Source organism: Mixophyes fleayi, chromosome 1 (genome assembly GCF_038048845.1).
Source record: "Mixophyes fleayi isolate aMixFle1 chromosome 1, aMixFle1.hap1, whole genome shotgun sequence".
NCBI lineage: Eukaryota > Metazoa > Chordata > Amphibia > Anura > Limnodynastidae > Mixophyes > Mixophyes fleayi.
The window spans coordinates 421,546,460-421,569,938 of record NC_134402.1 but is presented as its reverse complement, the minus strand read 5'-3'; the positions used below and the strand labels follow the sequence as shown (position 1 = coordinate 421,569,938).

Below are 23,479 nucleotides of genomic sequence, written 5' to 3'. Positions count from 1 at the left end.
TTTGGTGCTGATTCTGACATTGATTTTAATAGATTGGCTGTAATTTTTGAGATAATTGGTATCCCATTGAAAAAAACTAAATATGCAAAAAATGTAATGTTCAGACTGGTCCACACTGCCAAGATAACATCTCCCACCAGCCTGTCAATCCACAGGGATTAAATGGATTGTCACCCCAGGACCAGTTCTTAAATTGCGCTCAGCGGATGGGGGAGAACTTTTTGCGGACAAGAAGGAGCTAAAGCATGGAAAAGAAAGTTTAATATCAGAAGGGACTGTGTGCTATCCAAGATCTGGAGGTGGGGAAAGATAAGTATTATCCATTGTCTTCCACAGGACTGGTGCAGACATTGTGGCAGGGGCACAGCGGGGGAGCCACTGTGAAACTCCAGCTCATCTCCACTCACACTCCAACCCCTTGGTCCAGCACCCACCAATGTTTACGAAGGAGAGACCCAGGGGCAGCACAGTGGCATAGTGGTTAGCACATCTGCCTCACAGCACTGGGGTCATGAGTTCGATTCCCGACCATGGCCTTATCTGTGTGGAGTTTGTATGTTCTCCCTGTGTTTGCATGGGTTTCCTCCAGGTGCTCCGGTTTCCTCCCACACTCCAAAAAAATATACTGGTAGGTTAATTGGCTGCAATCAAAAATTTACCCTAGTCTCTCCCTCTCTGTCTGTCTGTCTCTCCCTCTCTGTCTGTGTGTGTGTGAGTGTGTGTCTATAGTAGGAAATTTAGACTGTAAGCTCCAATGGGGCAGGGACTGATGTGAATGAGTTCTCTGTACAGCGCTGCGGAATTAGTGGCGCTGTATAAATAAATGATGATGATGATGATGAAGGGGTTTGCCCGGGTAGGGGAATACACTATGGGAATTTGACCATGGATATAAGGAGCTACTTCAGGGTGGGGAGGGCATATTAATTCTGAGGACTGTTTCCTGGTGCAGTGCTGACTGGTTTTGAGTTCTTCCCTCTACCAGCAGATCTGGTGATCATCGCTATCTGGGGACCTGTCATCACCTCACTCTATCAGGAGATATTCGCCAGGTTCTGGGTAAATTGGTGCACCCACAGTAGTGGGGAGACGGATACCCGGAGTTGACCCTCCTGTTGACAGACTCTGTTGCCTGACTAAGGTGGGTGGGGAACATTGGTGGGATTACTAATGACACTGGGGATCCGCTGACATATTAAAGTGTGCAGTTTTATACCCTGTTGTTTTACTATAAGAAATGTAAAGATAGCATTGTATCATTCATTCTCCTCCTTGCCCATGTGATTTCTGAACACTGTCTGTACGATGTTCTTTTATGTGAGTTATCAGGGCAATCTAATCAGCCATCATGTGTCTGTCCCATCTGCCTTGATACATTTCTCCCATCTCCTTTATATTTTAATGAGATCTCTCCCTTTGTTCCTCACTAAAATCACCAAAATTATCCAGAAATCTGTGGAAGTAGCTATGGAGAAAGTGTACCTTTATGTTCATATTAGTATCCACATTTTTAAAGTTTGCGAGCATGTTTTGCACCAGTTCTTCATAATTATCTGCTTTGCGGTCGCCCAAGAAGTTCTCGACAATGGAGACATAACTGCACCAGGCTGAAGCTTCAACACCATTCAAAAATTTTGTGAAATTAGAATCTTTGATAAGTTTACAAATTTGAAGGCCAACAAAGATTCCAGCTTTTAGTTTTTCCATACTTCATCCAGAGAATGATCTACAAATGTGTTTGAAGCAATCATCACCTTTGTCAAAAGCCTTAACAACTTGTTGCAATAGTACCAGCTTGACATGAAGTGGAGGGAGAATAATTTTGTCCCTGTCAACCAATGGCGCATTAATGATGTTCGCTGCACCTACAGTCATGTTCTTTCTTGAAGGCCATGTCTTATTACACTAATGATGACCTACAGTCATGTTCTTTCTCGAAGGCCATGTCTTATTTACACTAATTACATGTTTACAAATATATTACACGGAGGAGGAAACAAGAAAAAACCAATAGACAACATGAACCGCTCAACTGTCAACTGACTGCTGGTTGGGTGACCAATCACTTATATGCAGAAGGGGACTATTCTAGAACGATCGTGAACTGAACACATAGAATATTTGTGTATCTCACCTTCTAGAATATTCTGGTAGATTCCCACATGCACGTGTTATGGATAAGTTCCCTATTAATTGAGGGTATTCATTATCTTAAGAAATAGAGCCAATTTGAAAAAAAAAAAATACTTTTAAGTTTTTTATTCATTAACCACAAAATACCCTAAATTTGTTCAAATACTCTTACCAACTAAAAACTTTTTTTTTGGTTGGGCTGTGTAATTATTGCATCCAAAGCACTTCGAAGCTTGCTCTCCACCTCAGTACCAGAAATTGCAGATTAACCAGAATCATGTTAACCTCTTGCTACTTGTTTCAAGATTCCCTCTTCCACAGGATCACAAGTGAGGAAATACTATATCCTTTACACTGGTCGAATATAAACACCTCAATATTAGCATCCCAAAGAGACTATGATAATATAGCTGAATCCATCACAGGGATTCTGGATAGCCAGCTGTCTGCTGAATTGTTCACCTTTGGACCTGTAATTATTGTGGTGTTTTTAGTTAGACAGTGAAGAGAAGAACAACAATTCTTCACTTGTCCTTTGAATGCAATTTTTATCCTATTTTATTGTAAATGCAAGTTTATAAAATATATTTGTTACTAATAAACCCACATGATATTTTTGAATTTTTTTTCTATTTTCTTGCTTAAATTAAATTTCTGTCAGGTCCATACTCACTGCAGCCTTACAAACATTCTGTAATATACTCCTGCAGATATTCCCTACCTATGAATATGTCTCACGGTGGCTTAGTGGTTAGCACTTCTGCCTCATGGTGCTGGGTTCATGAGTTCGATTCCTGACCATGGCCTTGTGTGGAGTTTGTATGTTCTCCCTGTGTTTGCGTGAGTTTCCTCCGGGTGCTCCCACATTCCAAAAACATACTAGTTAACTGGCTGCTATCAAATTGACCATAGTCTTTAACTCAGTCTGTCTGTGTGATGTGTTTAAGGAATTTAGACTGCAAGCTCCAGTGGAGCAGGGACTGATATGAGGAAGTTCTCTGTACAGCGCTGCGGAATTAGTGGCGCTATATAAATAGTTGATGATGATGATGATTCTCGTGTCTTCTTTTAGCTTGGGACAGTTGCTGTGCTCCAATTTTTCATCACACTGGCTTATTTTTTAACTGCTCTATATTAACAATGGTGAAAGTGACACCTGCAACACTACACCGAAAATGTTGCTAAACAATAAATCCATCCAAAACTGAATATTCAGATTTGGGTGGAATATCTTATCTTATTTCTTATCTGGGATCTGATGTACCCTTTCAGGCAGCTCCCCCAAACCTCCCAACTATCCCATCTCGACATGTACACACCTCCTGTCTTAACAGCATTATAGGCCCCCAGGGCAAAGCAGTGCACTGAGGCCCTACCTACACAACCACTCACAGGAATAATAATGTCAATTATCGATAAAATTAAGCTTATATTTATAGGTACCTCCAACAAAATCAATATTTAAATATTTAAAAACATGCTATATAACAGAGATTAATCCACACAAATGTTTGGACAATATAACATGAACCTTGAAGTTGAAAAGCAAGAAATTCAACTTAAAAATTATACTCGGTTGGTAAATCATACAGATATAGATGGCACAGTACGAAACTACTATAAATAATTTATTGTGAATCAAGTGTTCAACACAAACATTTGCAAAATTTCTTAGGTGATCAGTCCACCTAAACATTTTAATAAACAGGGTTTGAAGGTTCTGAATAAATCTTCAGGAATAATATACTGAAAAGTTGGCAAGCCTATGAGGCCCCTATGCTTGTTCGGGCACAGGCCACTGCCAAGCGTGACCATGCATTAAGATGGATCTGGTTAGGAGGTATGTCCAAAGTCTTCCATACATCCTCTATTGCTCCCTTTGCACATGCACACTCCTTGTTTGTACAAATTAAACACTGTTCATCTACAAAAAGAAAGGGTCAGCTAGCAGAGAAGAGTGCAGGAGACATTGTTACATAAGCCAGTCCTCTAACCACTGTTCTATAACTTTGTACTTTTTAAGAGGATGTATGTGTAAATCATGAGCGTGGATGCTGTATAGATGTTGCATTAACTTGATGTCCTAATTAGTCTGTCTAGCCTGTCACAGATTTTCAGAAACATAGAATCAAACATTACACAAATAATAAGCTGCCATCCTGCTCCTATAAAGATACTGTACTATTTTTCTGTCTATTAAAATATTGATGTTAATGAAGGAAGGAATATGACAGATACCACCTGTGTTTCAGCTACATGGGTGATTCACTTCATATGTATATATTTTGTTTAGGTCAAAAGTGATTGTAATAAACATGTCAAGTACACATACAAAATACAAACCTTTTAATACAATATTATCATTTACATTATAGTTCCTATGTCCCGGAGAAAGTAGAAGGGCTAATAGGAACAGTAAAATCATTTGGAGGGTGTGCAGGGCAGAGAAGATTTTTTTTTAGGCAATGAATAATGTCAGTATGTTATATATGTATATAATATACCATAATCAAACACTCAATTCCATGTGATAGCTCCTTGTATTACCCGTAACTAGTTTGCCTTGAATAAGCAACACAGCGAAACGCGCGTCGGCGTTACCGCTGGAACCACCCATTCCTCACACTTGAAGAAATCTAATTTTGCAGCTATACCCCATTATACCCAAAGATAGAGGGGACTAGGAGGCAGATAGCAAATCACACCCCATAACTTCAGATATTTAGAATGGAAATTTACGGAGAATACTGCTAATAATCTTATTAGACCTCAAATAGCTGTAGTGAGAGAGTTGATTATATTATTAACCATACTCAATCCAGGGTGTACATTCTGACTTGTTAATTATATAAGATATCAAGAGAATGGGACGACTAACACTATTCAATTTTAGTAACTAGATACCCAGAGCTATTATCAAGTAGACTGGTATATACTATTTACATAATATATATCCATTTTTTTGCTACTGCAGGTCATATATTCAATAGACATCTTCATAGTACTGCAGGTTAAATTAATTTACATCTTCATACCATATAACCCATGAAGCAGGATTATATAGGTACAGGATGGTAGTGTTTCCAGCTTTTATTATTAAGATCACTTTCTATCAGTATACTTTTTAATCCACATTTTCGCTTTTTAAAATTAACTTTAATAAAGGTTATATTTTAACATAAGGATGAATTAAATATATGTAGTAGAATAACTAATTAAAGAGGATTCAGTGCACCTAAATAAAGAAACTTCTGTCCTTTCCTTTTCCTACTTATTACCCGTAACTATGGCAGAACAGAGCTTTCCTGTAAAAGAATATAATGGTTTCTTAAGTCATTGAAAAATGCATGAGTTATGCCAAATATTGTCAGTGCTGAAGAATATTGTTAGTGGGGAGAGGTGACCTCACAAGCCCTTAAATGTGAGGAAGCTGTGGGCGCTAGTTGCTGGGCTTCCCTCAGAGCCCAGGGGCTCTACTTTGTGGCAACCATATAATTGGAACTAGAGTGATAGTTGTTACCGCTTGACCACATAAAGACAACCATTCTCACTAAGGTAACCTTAACGTCAACGGATAGAGGGAGGGATTCAGGAAGTTTGAATTGTTTTTTTCCCCCATCCAATCAGAGGAGATGGAAGATGAGATTGAAGAGTTCTCTGGGATTACAGGTAATTGCTATGCCAAAATACGTGAAAGTGGTTGCCCATTAAAATGAAATAATTGAGGATGGGTTGAACAGGTAAATTATTTTATTTTCTTATTTAAAAATTAAATCATTTAATTTTATACAGGTGCACATATGGGCATCATCAATGGGGATGAAGTGCTTCCCCATTCCAGACCTTACATGGCTTTTATAGGCATGCTACATGAAGGTAAACCATATATATGTGCTGGATCTTTAATCAGAGACAACTGGGTGCTGACTGCAGCTCACTGTAGAATTTAAGTTTGAAATCTCATTTTCTCTATGATCTGTGGTCACAATATGTGTTAATCATTGTTTACTATTTGATTACAGATTATTGTTGTCTTACTAGTTACACTAAATTTAATTTAAAATGTAACATGTAGTATAGAACTTATTTATCTTTGATAGATATGTCTGTGGTACTCTAAAAGTAGGGCAGCTCCCACAATATGTAATTGAAAAACCAAGATATCCATGTGACCAGAAGTTTGCTTAGGCCATAAATTCCAAACCATGACGTAATTTCCAAATAAGGTAAACAGTTATATCAACCAACTCCCTCTTGTCCTAGTAATTTAGGATCACCAGGGTTCTGAATTACAGGAAAATATGTTATTATTTTAAAGATTCTGAGCCTGACTTATTAAGGAACGTAAATGCCGTATTTTGCATATCACTCTGCGCATGCCCAGAACCGGACTATACGCCAGTCAATGCAGCAACATCTAATTCATCTTCGAGCACAAAGGACCCTTATGACACTCTACATTTTTTGGGGTGAAATGGGGAGGAGAAGGGGCTTATGCAAGTAGTCAGTGTACAGTACGGACTTGCCAAGCTCCAGCACACACAGCCATGTCCGATTCAAGCTTTGGGCCTCTCAAAGGTACGTTGCTTTTTTCTGTCATATGACTTGCACCAGAGATTCTAGACAAAGCAATGGTTAAAACAAAAGAAATGGAGAGGATACAACTACTCTCCTGTTACAACTCACCTGTTTCCCGTTCCTGCGCCGCGATTGCCGCATCGCCTCTCTCTTCCGGGTCTCGGCAGCGGCTGGTCACATGATCGCAGCAGGGCTGGGAAATCAAACCTGCACTATGTAAACCCTGCTCTGATGCCTGGGCAGCGTCAGAGAAACTTCCTCTGTTCCTGACTTGGCGATTCTCTGTGTGGCTCTCTCATGTACCAGACCTGCTTGCTCACTACTCCGGCTCTTCTATCCCAGTGTGCCAGACCCAGGCTTGCTGACCTTGATCCCTCTGCTATCCCAGTGTACCAGACCCAGGCTTGTTGACTACGCATATCTCTGGCATTCCTGTGTACCGACCCGGCTATCCTGACTACGTATATCTCTGGCATTCCTGTGTACCGACCCGGCTATCCTGACTACGCATATCTCTGGCACTCCTTTGTACCGACCTGGCTATCCTGACTACGCATATCTCTGGCATTCCTGTGTACAGACCCGGTTATCCTGACTACGCATATCTCTGGCATTCCTGTGTACCGACCCGGCTTTCCTGACTACGCATATCTCTGGCATTCCTGTGTACCGACCCGGCTTTCCTGACTACGCATATCTCTGGCATTCCTGTGTACCGACCGGGCTATCCTGACTATGCATATCTCTGGCATTCCTGTGTACCGACCCGGCTATCCTGACTACGTATATCTCTGGCATTCCTGTGTACCGACCCGGCTTTCCTGACTACGCATATCTCTGGCATTCCTGTGTACCGACCCAGCTTTCCTGACTACGCATATCTCTGGCATTCCTGTGTACCGACCGGGCTATCCTGACTACGCATATCTCTGGCATTCCTGTGTACCGACCCGGCTATCCTGACTACGCATATCTCTGGCATTCCTGTGTACCGACCGGGCTATCCTGACTATGCATATCTCTGGCATTCCTATGTACCGCTTTCCTGACCACGCGTAGTTCATAACCATCTCCTGGCTTCAGTGTTGATCTTGAGCTACCTCCCACATCCTTACCTCTAGAGGCAGACCAGTGGACCGCGACCTGCGATCCTCCACAACTAAGCCCATACCGCCTTGCGGCGGTTCTTGGTGAACACTAGGGGTTTTGTTAGACTCCGCGCCACCGGCCAGCCAACGCTGATCTAGAGTAAGGCAAGTACTCCATATCTTACTAATCTCACGTTCCAATATTGTTACATCTCCTACAAAGAAACAAGAAAAGAGGACAACAAACAAACTAAAACAATACTCCCCAGTTTCATCACCCAATAAAGCAGCCAACATAGACAACTGTCAACCATCCTCAACAAACACTGGCACAATCTCTTTAAAGATCACAAATTAAAGGACATCCTCACTAAAAGACCAAGGGGTATATTTACTAAACTGCGGGTTTGAAGAAGTGGATATGTTGCCTATAGCAACCAATCAGATTCTAGTTATGTATTTAGCACATTCTACAAAATGAAAGCTACAATCTGATTGGTTGCTATAGGCAACATCTCCACAAGAGTCATCTACAGAAAGGCAAAAAACCTCAGTAATATCCTCACATTAAGCTACATCCTGATACAAAAGTAGATAACTGGAACATGTATGAAGGAGCAAATGAAAGGCTTCTACCACTGCAATAGATGCCTAGCATGCAGAATTGCAAGAAAGAATGCAACCAAACCTATAACCAAATTCACTAACAACAACAACCAACAGACCTACAGGATAAAAAATAAATAAATAAATCACATGTGATTTCAGCACTGACGGACAAAACATGCTAGATATTGCACCCTCACAGCAATCCAGGCCCACCACAAGAGCAGCAAACTTCTCGCCTGATTAACCCCGCTGAATGACAGGTAGAATCAGAACGTGCGCTCCACTGCATCCTATCTGCCTTCTATCGCGGCCAACTTGGACTTGGAACTAAACACACAGCTGAACAAGTTATATTGTGATTCCCCAATTAATCAAACTGCTCTTCTAAGAGCTCAAAAGCTGTAAACTTATTTGAGCAACCCTATAGTACAAGGGCTAATACTATAAATGAGCTGTAACATAACCTGAGCTTAAACATTTCCTATTCTCCCAAGACCACTACTACCCATTACTTTGAGGCATAACATATGTTTCTTACCACCTAAGACTTATTTACCTGTAACCCATCTATATACATTCAGGAGCTGTAAACATATCAAGCTCACATTGGGTTCATTCTCTCCCCTCTCACACAGACACGACCTCTCCTCCCCTACCCTTCTGACTACTGCACCCCCCTGCCCCATTCCTGCTCCACACTTTCCTTTCTCCCCCACATCACCGACCCCCCCTCATCTCATCCCCCACTCTCCTTACCAATAATTATCTGTGGTGGGATCAACACTTATTATGTGGCACTACTTGTGTCAGCGTGAATTTACACCGATCATGAAATAATAAGTGTTGCCCCATCATAAATAATTATTTCCCCTGTTATCCATCAAATATCACTGCCCTTAAATATAATTATATATTCATAGTGCCCCCATAATGTCGTAAGACAATAATATTTCCACCTTAATAGAATGAAAAATAAAATTTGCCCCATAAGTTAATTTTTGTCCCTGTAATAAATAAATATTTATTGCCATAGTAATTCATAAGTCATTGGTGCCTCTCATATGTTATGAAGCAGCTCTACAATAAAACTCTACCTTTTTTCTGGTGGTTTTGGCCAAACCATTGGTGGTTTATGTATTTTGCAACCGCCACACATCACCATTTACCATTCCAGCCTAAAACTGCCCTATAGTTAATGCGGCGGTTTGGAGCACTAAACAGCCAGGTATTTGTGGAAAAATATGTATCAGTACCGCTATGGAAAGCAGAGAGAAAATATAAAATTTTGTGTTTGTGATTTGGATTGCACACACACACACACACACACACACACACACACACACACACACTCACACACACACACACACACACACACGACACACACTATAGTCTTCTCTCTATATTTCCAATTACTATTCGTGAAACACTGAAATGTACAGAAATTCTGAATTTGCTGAGTCTTTTTAATCATCCTTAGTGACATGTATTTGAACAAGGTAAATTAGACTTATTTATTTACTTTTTCCCCATAGAAATGTAAGTACAACAGTAGTCACTCTTGGTGTTCATTCAATTAAAGAAAAGGAATCTGAAAAACAGAGGATAAAGGTTATTGATTCATTCCAGTACAAGCCGTATAACCGTAAAAACAACGTAATGACATTCTGCTTCTCAAGGTAACATTTTTCTTGTTCTGTATGTAGTGATGAAAAAAGATGGTCCCTGATTTCATCCTCGAACACAACCTGCATGCAAGTTGTGTTTTATGAAACGGTCACGAAACTTAAACATATGTGTTAAATTTGGAAGAAAAGGGGTAAAGAGGGGGCTGGAAAGAACAGGAGGGGACTGGAAAGAACGGGGGGGGGGGGGGCTGGAAAGAACAGGGGGGTAGAGGGGGCTGCAGAGGACGGTGGTGGAAAAGAACTGGAGAGGAAGATGAAGAGATAAGATGAGAAGGAGAGGGGACTGGAGAGAATAGGCGGGAGATTAGGCTGGTGAGAACAGGGAGAATAGAATTCTGGAGAAATCAGCCGGGAGAGGGGGCTGTGAAGAACAGAGGGTAGAGGGGGCTGGAGAGAACAAGAGGGAGAGGGTACTGGAGAGAATAGTAAAAGTAGAGGGGTCAGACAGAACAGAGAGGAGAGAGGGCTGGAGAGAACAGCGAGGAGAGCGGGCTGGAGAGAACAGCAGGGGAGAGTGTGGGGGTTTCTTTTGTACTTTGAAGGACATAGTAAAGACACAGAGATAAGATGAGAAGCTGAGGAGTCCTAGGGTAATTAAATTACTGAAAGGGTTAGAGAAAACAAGGTAGAGGGGGCTGGAGAGAATGATGGAGGAGAGGGGGGCTGGAGAGAACGGCCGGGGAGAGGGGGACTGGAAAGATCAGGGGGATGAAGGAGCTGGGGGTAGGAGAGAAGAGGGGGTGGGAGAGAAGGAGGGGTTCTTTGGAGTACATCATTATATGCTACATTAATACAATAAAAACATAACAAGTAATTAGTTATATAAAAGAAATAAGTACTGTATTCAAAAAGGTGGTGCTATGTTTATTAGTAATAATAATCTCTATTAAATGTGCTGGAAATGTGTAAGTCATTAATTTGATTTTCTGGGAAATAAGTGTAACCCCCTGCCACTGTGTGTAGTATGAGGTGCAAAGGGTACACAGTGCACCTCCTTCTCAAGCCCTGGCTAGCTGAAGGGCATGGGTGTAAATGATCAGGGGGTCCCTGCACATGCAGGTGTTTCTTTGTAGTTAGTGGGACACAGGTAATGTCACTTTGTGGTGCAGTGCAATAAAAGTCACAATAATTTGGGCGCCAGACCATCTCTATGATAAACTGAACTCTTTATTTACCCTCCTCTTCCTCCAGCACGATAATCATAATGGTTGCAACAATAAAGAAAAATATATACAGCTCCTTACTCTCTCCTGCACAGTTCTTAATGTTATCCAGATGTTATATAACATAAATCACATGTCTTGCAAATCCCCTTTTCTGCAGGGGCACTCACATGGATGCTTACAGGCAGGCAGCTTCTTCTCAATGCAGCTCTGACACACTGTGTGACTCTCAACTGCAGCTCACCCCTCCTCTGCGGGGATGATGTCTCCTGTGGGCTCTGACACTTCACTCTGTGTACTCCCAGCCTCAGGCTCTGACAATACAGCTACCATGCCTCTTGTAGCAACCCTACTCCAGGGTATCTTCCATGCAAAGTGTCCCTCTCTCTCTTGGGTTCTCTATAGTGACATGGAGTTCTCCCCCTCATCCAGGGCACACATTCCTTCCCTGGCGCAGTCACCGCGCTCAGACTTCCAGGCAATGCTGGGGGAGCCTGGAGCTTCCACCCCACTCTCCCAGGTCCCCAGCTACATCTCTCCTCTCCTGTCTCTCTCCTCTGTCTCTCTCTTTTTCCCCCTTGCTGACAGCCCCTCATTCTTCTCACTCAGTCTCACAGGCTGGACTGGGTTATCACCATGCTAACCAGTTTATGTAACTTTTCATAAACTTCTAGCTTGCCCTTTAGATGACCCCTCCTGTATTCACTGAGGTGCAGGTTTTACTAAAACACCACTAGGGGGGCGTTACATAAGCCTTTGGGAATGCTATTAATGTAATGTTGGTGCTAATGAGGGGTGAAATCGGTCGGTTTATTAAATGAGAATGTTATTAATTTAATATTGGGGTTGATTAAGTGTGAAATAGGTTTGTTAACTTAATAAGAATGTTATGTTGGGGATGATGAGGTGAGTGTGTGTCTGTTTACTAAATGGGAATGCTGTTTATTTAACTTAATGCCAGGGCTATATGAGAACAAAATAAGCTTATTTATTAAATGTAAGCTCTATCAATTAAATTCTGGGGCTAACTAGGTGGAAGGGGGCCAGTTGGGGTTAGGGTGAATAGTAGCTATCTCTTTTCCAAGCATAATTATTATAGATGTGGGCAGGCCCCCCGTGTTTTGGTTTTGGCTCTAAATCTTCATGTGTTTTGGTTTTGGTTTCAGTTTAGGATCTAGATTTATTTACAAATTGTGAAAAATAGGTAAAATCATGTGATTTTGAGCTGTTTTCGTTCTTACATTGCTATTTATTGTATTAACATTCACTTACAGTCATTTAAAGTCTACCAACTGCCACCTCACAACTGAAATGGTTTGAGAAAATTGCTGAAGCATATAAAGTGGGTGTGATACATATGTTTGACAAATACATGATTTACATTTATATGGTTGATACCATAATATAGACAGGGTTGGAAAGTCAACAATAATGACATCAACAGTATTATTAGGTTGACAATTGAAATGTAGACAGTATTTCTAGGTTGACAATTTGAATGTAGACAGCAATATTAGGTTGAGAATTCAAATGTAGACATTATTTTTAGGTCAACAATAATATCCCTAACAATATCCCTAACACTAACCATATAATACCGTCTACATTTCAATTGTCAACCTACTTTAATAAGGTCGACCAAATGAATGTGAAGCCGTTAACCACATACCCTATTGCTTCAGTTGGTGGCATAGCTGGTCTTTTTTTTTTAGCTGCTACAATGATTTATATTCAGTCACTGAATGCGAAAATGACCTTTAATTTTACAGGCCACAGACAGCACCAAGCTCTCATTTTTTTTAAAAATTCTGAGCAGTCAGGTTTTGTGTGCAAAGCATGCTACAATCCTTATGAAACAATGGTCATTTTAGACAAGTAGATAACTGAAGGTGGACTGCACACAGAAGAAAAATGGTGGGGGAAAGATCACAGACTCAATATTTTTAAAGTTAGAGAGAATGCATCATGGAAACTGAGGAGGCATTAATCAAAGGTCATTAGACGGACAGCAGTGGCATCAGTAGACATTTTGATAAGTAGATAGACAAAGGTTTGGCTGAACCCAGATAAAAATGATGAGGGAAAGACCACACACACAATATTTTTAATGTTAGACAGCATGCATCATGGAAAGTGAAGAGGCAGTAATAATCAGAGGTCATTACATGGACAGCAGCATCAGTAGATATTTAGACAAGTAGATAGATTATGGTGGGATGCACCCAGAAGAAAAAATGGTGAGAGAAGGACCATGCACATTATATTTTTTAATATTAGACATCCTGCACCATGGGTAGGTGAGTATAGTGAGAGAAGTATTGCCAGGAGATATATAGACATAATGGGCAACATCATTATAATGAGATTAGAGGTGATGCAAAGGGCTGCCAATCCCTTAGGGAAAGCTGCAAGTCATACAGAGAAAACGCCATTCTTTATTAACAGTTTAGTTATTTATTAACAATGATTTATTTATATACCTACATATTATGCAGCATTTCACAGAAAATATTTAACCATTCACATCAGTACCTGCCCCAATGGAGCTTACAATCTATATTTTCTACCACACGGACACACATTAAAGATAATTACATCAGATGCCAATTAACCTACCAGTATGTCTTTAGAATGTGATAAGAACATACACATTTCCCTCAGAAAGGGCCCAGGTTGGTTTTAAGCCTTGACTCCAGCTCCATGAAGTAACCATGCTAACCACTGTGCCACTGTACTGCCAATCTAATAGACAGAGCTGCCAGAATCAAAGAGGAAATTGCCAACCTCAGAGATGAGTCTGTAATTGCCAGAGAATAAGCTGTCAAAGAGCCTGTACAAGCTGCCAGAAGTGCAGAGGGAGCCCAGGTAGTCCAGGTATAGATCAGATCTAGTTCAGAGATTTAGAAGAAACCCAAGTCCACTCCAGAGATCTAAAATGAACCAAGCCCACTCCAGGGGCCCAGAGGTAGTCCAGGGCCAGGTCGAGTCTTTGGGCCATCTGTTGTCCATCACTTTTACTACTACCCTATTACGCTGACGGTCTGTTCACAAACTCACAGAACTAGTTGGCGGAGGTCTTCACCTTAAGCAGCCGCCTTTTCCATTGAGCTTTATACGCTCACCGGTACTCAGATGCCCCCAGGACTTAACTCCAGATGTATTGTAAGTTTGTAATACAAAACCGGGGAACATGTATACATATATAAATGAACCAATTTAAATCATAGGAGAGCTCCCCCTGGTGTTGGAAGATGTCCCTACACCCTCCTACTCTATGCCACAAAGATAAGCTCAAGGAAAAATAACAGTGCATTGTTACCAATGCACGCGCCCGGCTGCTAGATCACGCCAGGATGCGGCGTACCGCCGCGGCTCGTGACATACCCCCAATATTATCTTCATCTTCATTATTATTATTATTGGTACTACAAGCCCATCACAATTATCTTCTTTAAAGTGTGAGCTATTTTATGCTTTATTATTACAGTCATAGTCATAGGTTTTGCAAATACTTATACCATACTCCTCTAGTTCGAAATTTACACTTAATCAATATCTCCTATAGGACACACTAGTTAGATCAGGTTTAAGTTTGAGAACTGTCCACTTTAAGCTCAAGTAATTTGAGCAAAGAGTGAGATGTTTAAATGGTATCGATAACCTCATTTTTGAGAGCTAAATAGTTAGTATTGTTGCTGCTAGATTTTGCTACTAAGAGTAATGGTGTTGATACTGATCCATTTACTGCATGCTATTGCCTAATGTTATCATTTATTGTCTGCCCTGAAAGCCATTATTGAATGTCATATTCACTGGTCAATTACTCCTATAATCTATTGCAATAAGATTGTGTTACCGTTTACTGCAGGTCATATACATTTCATGAGTACATTGATATTCCGCTATGTTATCCCTGATAGAGACACAATATCTTACCCTCACCCTTTATTTATCAGGTTATGGTACTTTAAGTTACACAGTCTTTTAGTAAACATGCCAAGTGATTTTGCCGTTTTCTGGTATGTGTGCGTGAGTCATCACAGCCACTTATAGTGAGTCAGGCAGGGACCTTTCCAAATCAGCAAGACATGCCTGAAGAGAGGCATGTCTTGGGTGGAGACACTGGGTTTGAGAAGAGGTAAGACTACCCCACCTCCCTCCAGGTACACTGAGGCGGTGTAGGGGCTACATCGTCATCAATGTACTATATTTCTTTGCAGATGATACTGTTAGAATTTCAAAAAAGCTGTAAATTGTATACGCTTTCTAAAGTATACTTCATTGTTATGTGATGTCAATGATCAGTGCTGTAATAGATAATATTTGGAACGTTCCATGTGACATTATCAACTACAAAATTAATTACATTATTGGTCTTACTATTCCATGACTGACGCCAATTGAAAATAATTGGGGGTGTGGAAAATTAAGGTCTATGTTCAACTTTGCAAAATGTATTGTGTATTTTCCCCAAATTTTTAGAGACAGTTTGGTCTTAATACTTATTATATAGTTTTTTTTAAATAATAAGTGTTATTTTAATTCTGTTATTTAAAATTCTAGTTGTCTCAGAAGGCAGAGCTTGGGCCGGCTGTGGACATTCTACCTCTACCAAAGACTTATGAAGATGTTGAAAGAAATGCAGTTTGTGAAATAGCAGGATGGGGACTGACGGAAGAAGGCAAGTGGTCAGACACACTTAGGAAAGTCAATGTTACAGTACTGAGCAGAGAGGAATGTCACAGAAAATGGAGACACAAATATGCAATTACAGAAGATATGATGTGCACCAATGTGGGACCTAATAGAGAGGATCCTTGCCAGGTAAGAGACATGCATCAATCTATTAGCTTCAGATTAGGCTGATTCTGGTAATCCTATATCCCACATATAATATAGAGGACAGCAACGACTGTATGAATAGATACATATGCAGCATACAGAGTTAGAAGCTAAAGTTGGTAAGTATAGGTCTGGAAACAGACAATGACTGCATTGTCCAATCCCTCAGTATGTACATAAATAGATATTACACTTTTTAAAAAAACAAACAAAAACAAAACAGCATCACACTGCATGATAATATACTGCAGTCACCTATCTTTAAGATTAATGAAGCATACTTTGATTCATTTATACTGTATGTATAGGGTTTTACATCTACACATTTGGGGGTAAATATATCAATCTGCGGGTTTAAAAAAGTTGGGAAGTTGCCTATAACAACCAATCATTTTCTAGTTATCATTTATTAGTACATTCTACAAAATGATAACTAGAATTTGATTGGTTGCTATAGGCAACATCTCCACATTTTTAAACCTGCAGCTTGATAAATTTACCCCTTGGTCTCCATTACAGCCCTACTGAATGGGTTAACTCCCTATTCAGCTGGGTAGAGGCAGGAAAAGAAAACACCTCTGAGAGTATTTAAAGTAGCAATTCCTCTTCCTCTGTGTCTTTTTTTCCTGTATCTCGTCCAGCTGAGTAGGCAGTGTGAGTGCTGGTAGTAGTTTTTTAATTTTGCCATGGGATTGCAAAGCAAGCGTTATGCTACCCGTGGCAGGGGGTGGCTCCTCGATACCGCCATGGACTGTGGAGTTTGTGATAAGGATTTGCCAGCAGATTATTCAGAACCGCTGTGTGTGGATTGTACGCCTCAAAATAAGCAGGATACATGTCAGACTCCAGAGCAATTCAAAGAATTATTAGATTGGATTAGAAAATAGTTTGTAACAAAGTATTAGATGATTCAGGTTACAAATGGGGTTAGATATGGATGAAATAACAAAGCCCTCAATGTATGCGTCAGGGGAATCTGTTGACAAACTAGATTGGTCTTTATATAGTGGGTGAGATCAAGTAAGAACCCAGATAATTTACTAATTTACTTTAGACATAGTAGCAATAAACCAGAAGCAAAATAATAAAACCATGGAAATAAAAGATACGGCAATAGCAGCAACATTACAGGGCGTTTGAGGAGAGCCACAATAAAAGCAGTGTGTTTTTTCTACACAACGTTATGAAGGATCTTAAAGGAGTGGGAGTGTAAGGTGGGGTTATGGATGGGGGCCTGGGATGGGAAAGGAACTCACACTTACCCTACACACCACGCCGGTCTCTGGTAGTCTCCGGGAGAGTCTCCCTTCTCCTCGTTGGCGTCTCCACAGAAGAGGGGGGGGGGGTGTCCGAGTACCCAAACGCAACAGGGGAGAGAGCCCCTTATCTCGTATGTCAGGCACTCGTTTTGCTGTAAAGGGGTGGGGTGAGAGGCGGCGAGGACAGTACCGCAAGGTGAGTGCATCATGGGGAACAACCCTTACCAGACTATACTCATGGAAGCTGGTCCACTACAGCGACTCCCTCTGTCTCTGCTACTCCAGGAGCTTCTCATTGGCTGGGGTCTTACAGTGTCCTTGTCTGCTGACCGATGCCTGTAAACAGAGCACAGACTCCCTACCTAGGCTGGCCCTATCCTAACTGCTGCTACGTTTCTAAACTTGCTCGCGCACCAAACCCTGACAACTATCTGGCATACACAATCCACAACAAGAGATACACAACAAAGCAATGATACAACCAAGAGTACAATCAGAGATAGAGGGAGAGGGTATAGTATGCAGTTACAATACAGCGTATAAACACTAGGCAATACTGTAAAACACACTCACTATGGGTGTTAGGCTAGGGGTGGCCTACTAAGTTGTTCTTGGGTAGGGGGTAAAGGCTGGGGGACCGAGGGAGGCCAAGGGGCTGCGATTGAGGCTTATTGGTAGTGGCTGTGGCCTAGGGGCAGTGGCTGTGAATCAGGCCTGTGGGCAGTGGCTGTGGCCTGTGGCTGTGAATCAGACCTGTGGGTAGTGGCTATGAATCAGGCCTGTGACTGTGAATCAGACCTGTGGGCAGTGGCTGTGGCCTGTGGCTGTGAATCAGACCTGTGGGCAGTGGCTGTGAATCAGGCCTGTGGGTAGTGGCTATGGCCTGTGGCTGTGAATCAGGCCTGTGGGCAGTGGCTGTGAATCAGGCCTGTGACAGTGAATCAGGCCTATGGGCAGTGGCTGTGGCCTGTGACTGTGAATCAGGCCTGTGGACAGTGGCTGTGAATCAGGCCTGTGACAGTGAATCAGGCCTATGGGCAGTGACTGTGGCCTGTGACTGTGAATCAGGCCTGTGGGCAGTGGCTGTGAATCAGGCCTGTGACAGTGAATCAGGCCTATGGGCAGTGGCTGTGGCCTGTGACTGTGAATCAGGCCTGTGGGCAGTGGCTGTGGCCTGTGGCTGTGAATCAGACCTGTGGGTAGTGGCTATGAATCAGGCCTGTGACTGTGAATCAGACCTGTGGGTAGTGGCTATGAATCAGCCCTGTGACAGTGAATCAGGCCTATGGGCAGTGGCTGTGGCCCGTGACTGTGAATCAGGCCTGTGGGCAGTGGCTGTGAATCAGACCTGTGGGTAGTGGCTATGAATCAGGCCTGTGACTGTGAATCAGACCTGTGGGTAGTGGCTATGAATCAGGCCTGTGACAGTGAATCAGGCCTATGGGCAGTGGCTGTGGCCTGTGACTGTGAATCAGGCCTGTGGGTAGTGGCTATGAATCAGGCCTGTGACAGTGAATCAGGCCTATGGGCAGTGGCTGTGGCCTGTGACTGTGAATCAGGCCTGTGAGCAGTGGCTGTGGCCTGTGACAGTGAATCAGGCCTGTGGGCAGTGGCTGTGAATCAGGCCTGTGACAGTGAATCAGGCCTGTGGGCAGTGGCTGTGAATCAGGCCTGTGACAGTGAATCAGGCCTGTGGGAAGGGCCTAAGACTAAGCTTAAGGAAAAGGAGACTAGGTATGGCTGGTCTAAGGGCTAAGAGGCCAGGGATGGGAGATGGGGTGGAGGCCTGAAAGTTCGCTGGGGCACACACACAGACAAAGAGCACTTACCTGTTTCTTACTGGTAACTGTGAGTCCTTCCGCTGCTGCTCTCCCTGTGGACCGGCTATACAGTCTTCTTACTTCCCTTGTGGCTGATGCTAGTGGGGCACTACTTCGCTGCTGGTGTTCCCTTACTGTGGGCTCCATGTTAAATAATGTTGCATATGGATGGGCCATTGCTGATGCAGCGCGACATGAAGCATTGCCACAACATCAATAGATGTTCATTGCATTGAAAAACATTTTTTGGGGGATAGGTGCGGCTGCAGAACTTTTAAACTCTCTGGGCCTGATTCATTAAGGAAATTAAGGCAAAAAAATGAGTAAGTTTTCTCCTGGACAAACCATGTTACAATGCAAGGGGTGCAAATTAGTTGATTATTTTGCATGTAAGGAAAATACTAGCTGCTTCTTCATCTAGCACGCAAATATTTGATATCTTTATTTTTACATTGAAATTTAAAGTTGATCTAGGACATGTCCTACCCCAACTTTAAATCTGTCCCCACATTTCAAATGTACCTCCCCCTTCAATGCAACATGGTTTTGCCCAGGTGCCAAGTTACTCCTTTTTTTGCTTTGCTCATCTTCATGACTAAGGCCCAATGTTCATTAAAAAAAGATATATGGTTAAGACACAACGTCTACTTTGTTTTTATTTGTATGCAACTATACTTTTTGTGGGCAGAATAAAAGGAATATTTAAAAACTTACTTGTGATTGGTAGATTGCGAGCATGGCATGGGTGGGGACAGGGCCGGATTTACCATTAGGCAACCTAGGCAGTTGCCTAGGGCCCAGCGGTCCCCAGAGGGCCCTCCCAGTGTCGGCGGTGAGACCAACCTTTAAAAATAGGCCACTGCTTATGGGCCAGTGCTATGTGCTTGCCCCCCTGGGCTAAAGTTTGCCAGCCAACCTCTGAATAGGGCTATATGTTATGCTAAAAAACTATAGTGCTATGGATTTTTTCAAGGAGGGGGGCCCAAACCAGTATCTTGCCTAGGGCCCTATGAGGTCTAAATCCGGCTCTGGGTGGGGAGCAGGGGTGGACTTATTTTGGTGATTAACAAAAGTTGTGTAGTGAATGTAAAAGGCCATAGGGAGAATATAGTTTATTTGTAGCGGAATAATTAACCCCTAAACTGACATGCAGCCAAGAAAGCTTCTCACAACTAAATTGTGGGACAATTTTCCATCATAAATTTATTTTATTAAAAAAAAAAAAATTGTTCCAATTTATAATCCTGTTAAACGAATGATTTTATGGCTATTTGACTTTGTTTCCCAGGGAGATTCTGGAAGTCCTTTAATTTGCGATGGAGTTTTCCGCGCAATCGATTCTTTTGGGGACAGGCCATGCGGAACTCCGTATACCACAAATGTCTTCACTCGTCTGACCGAGAAATTCATCTCCTGGATCGAAGAAACAGTTAGTGACACAGACTAGTGCTTAATGCTCCTGATTATCTGCTGCAATGGTGCATAGCTACTGCTTTAATGTTTTGCAATATTGCCAACTTTTATCTGGAATCACACTGGAAAGTTATATCTGAATTAGAAATAAAGTATCATAAGTCTTTACCAGTCTTAATGATAATAGGAAAACTATTAATAAACGCTGTATATTTTATTGATAGAAACATAGAAACATAGAATGTGATGGCAGATAAGAACCGCTTGGCCCATCTAGTCTGCCCATTGTTTTATTAACCTATAGTAACCTCTAACCCTATTTGATTCTTTATTCTTTATAAGGATATTCAATGTTAACACCCAGATAACAATCAGGGTATAGTAAACCAGCTATGTTCTACAGTAAGAAAGCTACATACAATTGTCCATTACGGTTCAAGTCACACATTGGAGGCTGCACTACTATTGATGAGAATGCAGCCTATACACTAGGATTCAGTGCCTCTGGAATATTAATCATGATGGGCCATGATGGGTAAAGTTGGGTGTACACCAATTTTGCTGCATAAGATACGTATTTCCGTACTGCGCATGCACACCAATATTTTTTTAGACGTGACTTTAGAGGTAGAAGGGGGGCTGGCAGGGATGTTCATGTGTAAGCTGAGTACAGTAAGGGCACATAAGTCATAGTCAAACCGACGGGGGGGGGGGGGGGGGGGGGGGGTGCTCTGGTGCCTGGAAACCCTCCATCTGGGGAACTGTATTATTGAGGTGGCTGGACCCTGCCCCCACTTCACATGGCTCTGCTTGAAAAGGGAGAGCTTTGTGCACCTAACAGTAGTGCATGCAGCATTGCCCATGTATATTATGGGGATAGGAAGAGTTGGAGAGCAGCCAAGCAAAGTCTAAAATTATAGCCACGCCCCCATGCATGCTGGTCACACCCACTGGCGGCATGGTGTGGAAACCCCCCTCTACAAATAATGCGTTTGCCCCTGTAAGTGTGATATAATTAAATGCGGACACTTGACCATATACGCCTCTTAGAACGAGTGACTCTTGCAGGGACTAGAGGGCTGGTGCAAAGATACATCATGATGATGTTGATGGCGATGACGTTTGGGGGCTCAAATGTGTCCAACTCTTGAGTGATGCCACCCAGTGGCGGAACTACATTGGTGCGACAGGTGCGGTGCACAGGGGCCCATGGTGATGCAGAGGGTTGGAACTAACGAGCTGTGGGCCCCGGTTCCCTCCTTCCCTCCCCTGCACCGGCGGCCCACAGCTTGCTAGTTCCGCCTCTGATGTCACTGATCTCTAGTGAACTGACAGGTTGCTATCTCATCACTACTGGTTCAGTCTAGGGTGGCAAACTCCAACTCCGGGACATCTCATTTGTCAGATTAATACTATCCCATACAGCATACAATCTCACCTAATACTGTAGCAGCCAATAGGAGAGAACCATAACTTTGTCCAGTGATCTGATTGGCCACCTAAGTTTACTCCATTCCAAGCTATGAGCTGCTAAGGAAGATCATATTCTCTCCTCCTTACTTATGTCCTCACCTGAATCTCTCCCTTGCTATCTTCATTTCGTTGCCTTTCCCCAGCACCTACTTATGGATCAAAAAATATAATGATTTTACCCCCAAAACTTTTTTGGGATATTTTATCCAACCAAGGAAGGATATAATAATTAGTAGAATAAGTTTTTGTACCCTTAAGAATAAAAGGAACCTATAAATGTGAACAATAAGCATGTGATTCTTAATGCTTGCAAGTAAACATAAATAAATAAAAATATACAGTATCTTAATTAAAAAAGAAGTTCACATGATCCAATTACCCTGCTACAGCTTGCTTTAATAAATCAATTTGATGTGATACAAGTGTCTCAAGTCATTCTTCTGATCCCAACATAAAAAATTATTTTTGTAGTAAATATATTATGAATTGTGTCAGCGATCAATTCATCTGTATATATATATATATATATATATATATATATATATATATATATGGATAAATATAAATAAATATATTGTGAAAGGCACGTCAAACAAACTGCTGACGCAGGCATGCTTAACCATTTTGCTGTAGTTTATTCAGGGTTCAGGGTTGTCAAGATGGTGCAAACAGCAACTTCTGTAGTTCCAGCAATCACACAAACGTAAGTATTTACAATGCCTTGCGACCCTGCTGCTAGCTAGACATATAGTCTTCTCACTGGTCACCGGCCACTGGTTAGCGTCGGTCGCTCCGCTCACAACACAAAGCAACTATTTATGCTTCCTCCCCAGCACTAACTAGCTGAAACCTTAATTGTTTACAACCAGGTGATCCACTTGTGTTCCTGTGCTCTGTGTGTGGAAGAGTGTGAAGACTTAATCCTATCTACAATTGAAAATTTATAGTGCTGGAGACTGTCTCTATATAAATAAAGCTGATCATCTTATAAAACTCATATAGACAGTTCTCACAAATAGACGTGGACAGACCTCTTCACCACATACTGTAACAGGTATCTCCTAATCCCGCCATCCCGCTGTTCGGTTTCAAAGTTCTTATGACGTCTTCAGGGCAGGGCATCTATTAATCTTTGCAGCATAATTTAAATACTGCTAAGAATTCACATGACATCACAAGATTGTGGGAATGCCGCAGTCTCGCTGTAGTTGGTAGAAAACCATACAGATGAATTGGCGCCGGTATAGTAAATATTAACATGATTGTCATAGGGACAAAACCTATTAGACTGAAGTCTACATTCTAAATGTACTGTGTATTGTAAAGATATCAATAATACAGAAAAATATTAATACACTTAACAGAGTATTATAGCTTCATCTAGTGGTGGAAAGAAGGAAAGGCTGACATTAATTG

The 23,479-nt window shown here is 41.8% G+C and overlaps 1 protein-coding gene across 1 annotated transcript; it reads left to right on the top strand.

The window, feature by feature from the left end:
* Positions 1 to 15,249: 15,249 nt before the first annotated feature.
* Positions 15,250 to 22,466, top strand: LOC142159316 (granzyme A-like). The gene is made up of 3 exons (XM_075214138.1): positions 15,250 to 15,285; positions 15,820 to 16,080; positions 20,466 to 22,466. The coding sequence occupies exons 1-3, from the start codon at positions 15,250 to 15,252 to the stop codon at positions 20,622 to 20,624; spliced, it is 456 nt and encodes a 151-aa protein (XP_075070239.1). The 3' UTR covers positions 20,625 to 22,466.
* The last annotated feature ends 1,013 nt before the right edge of the window (positions 22,467 to 23,479 follow it).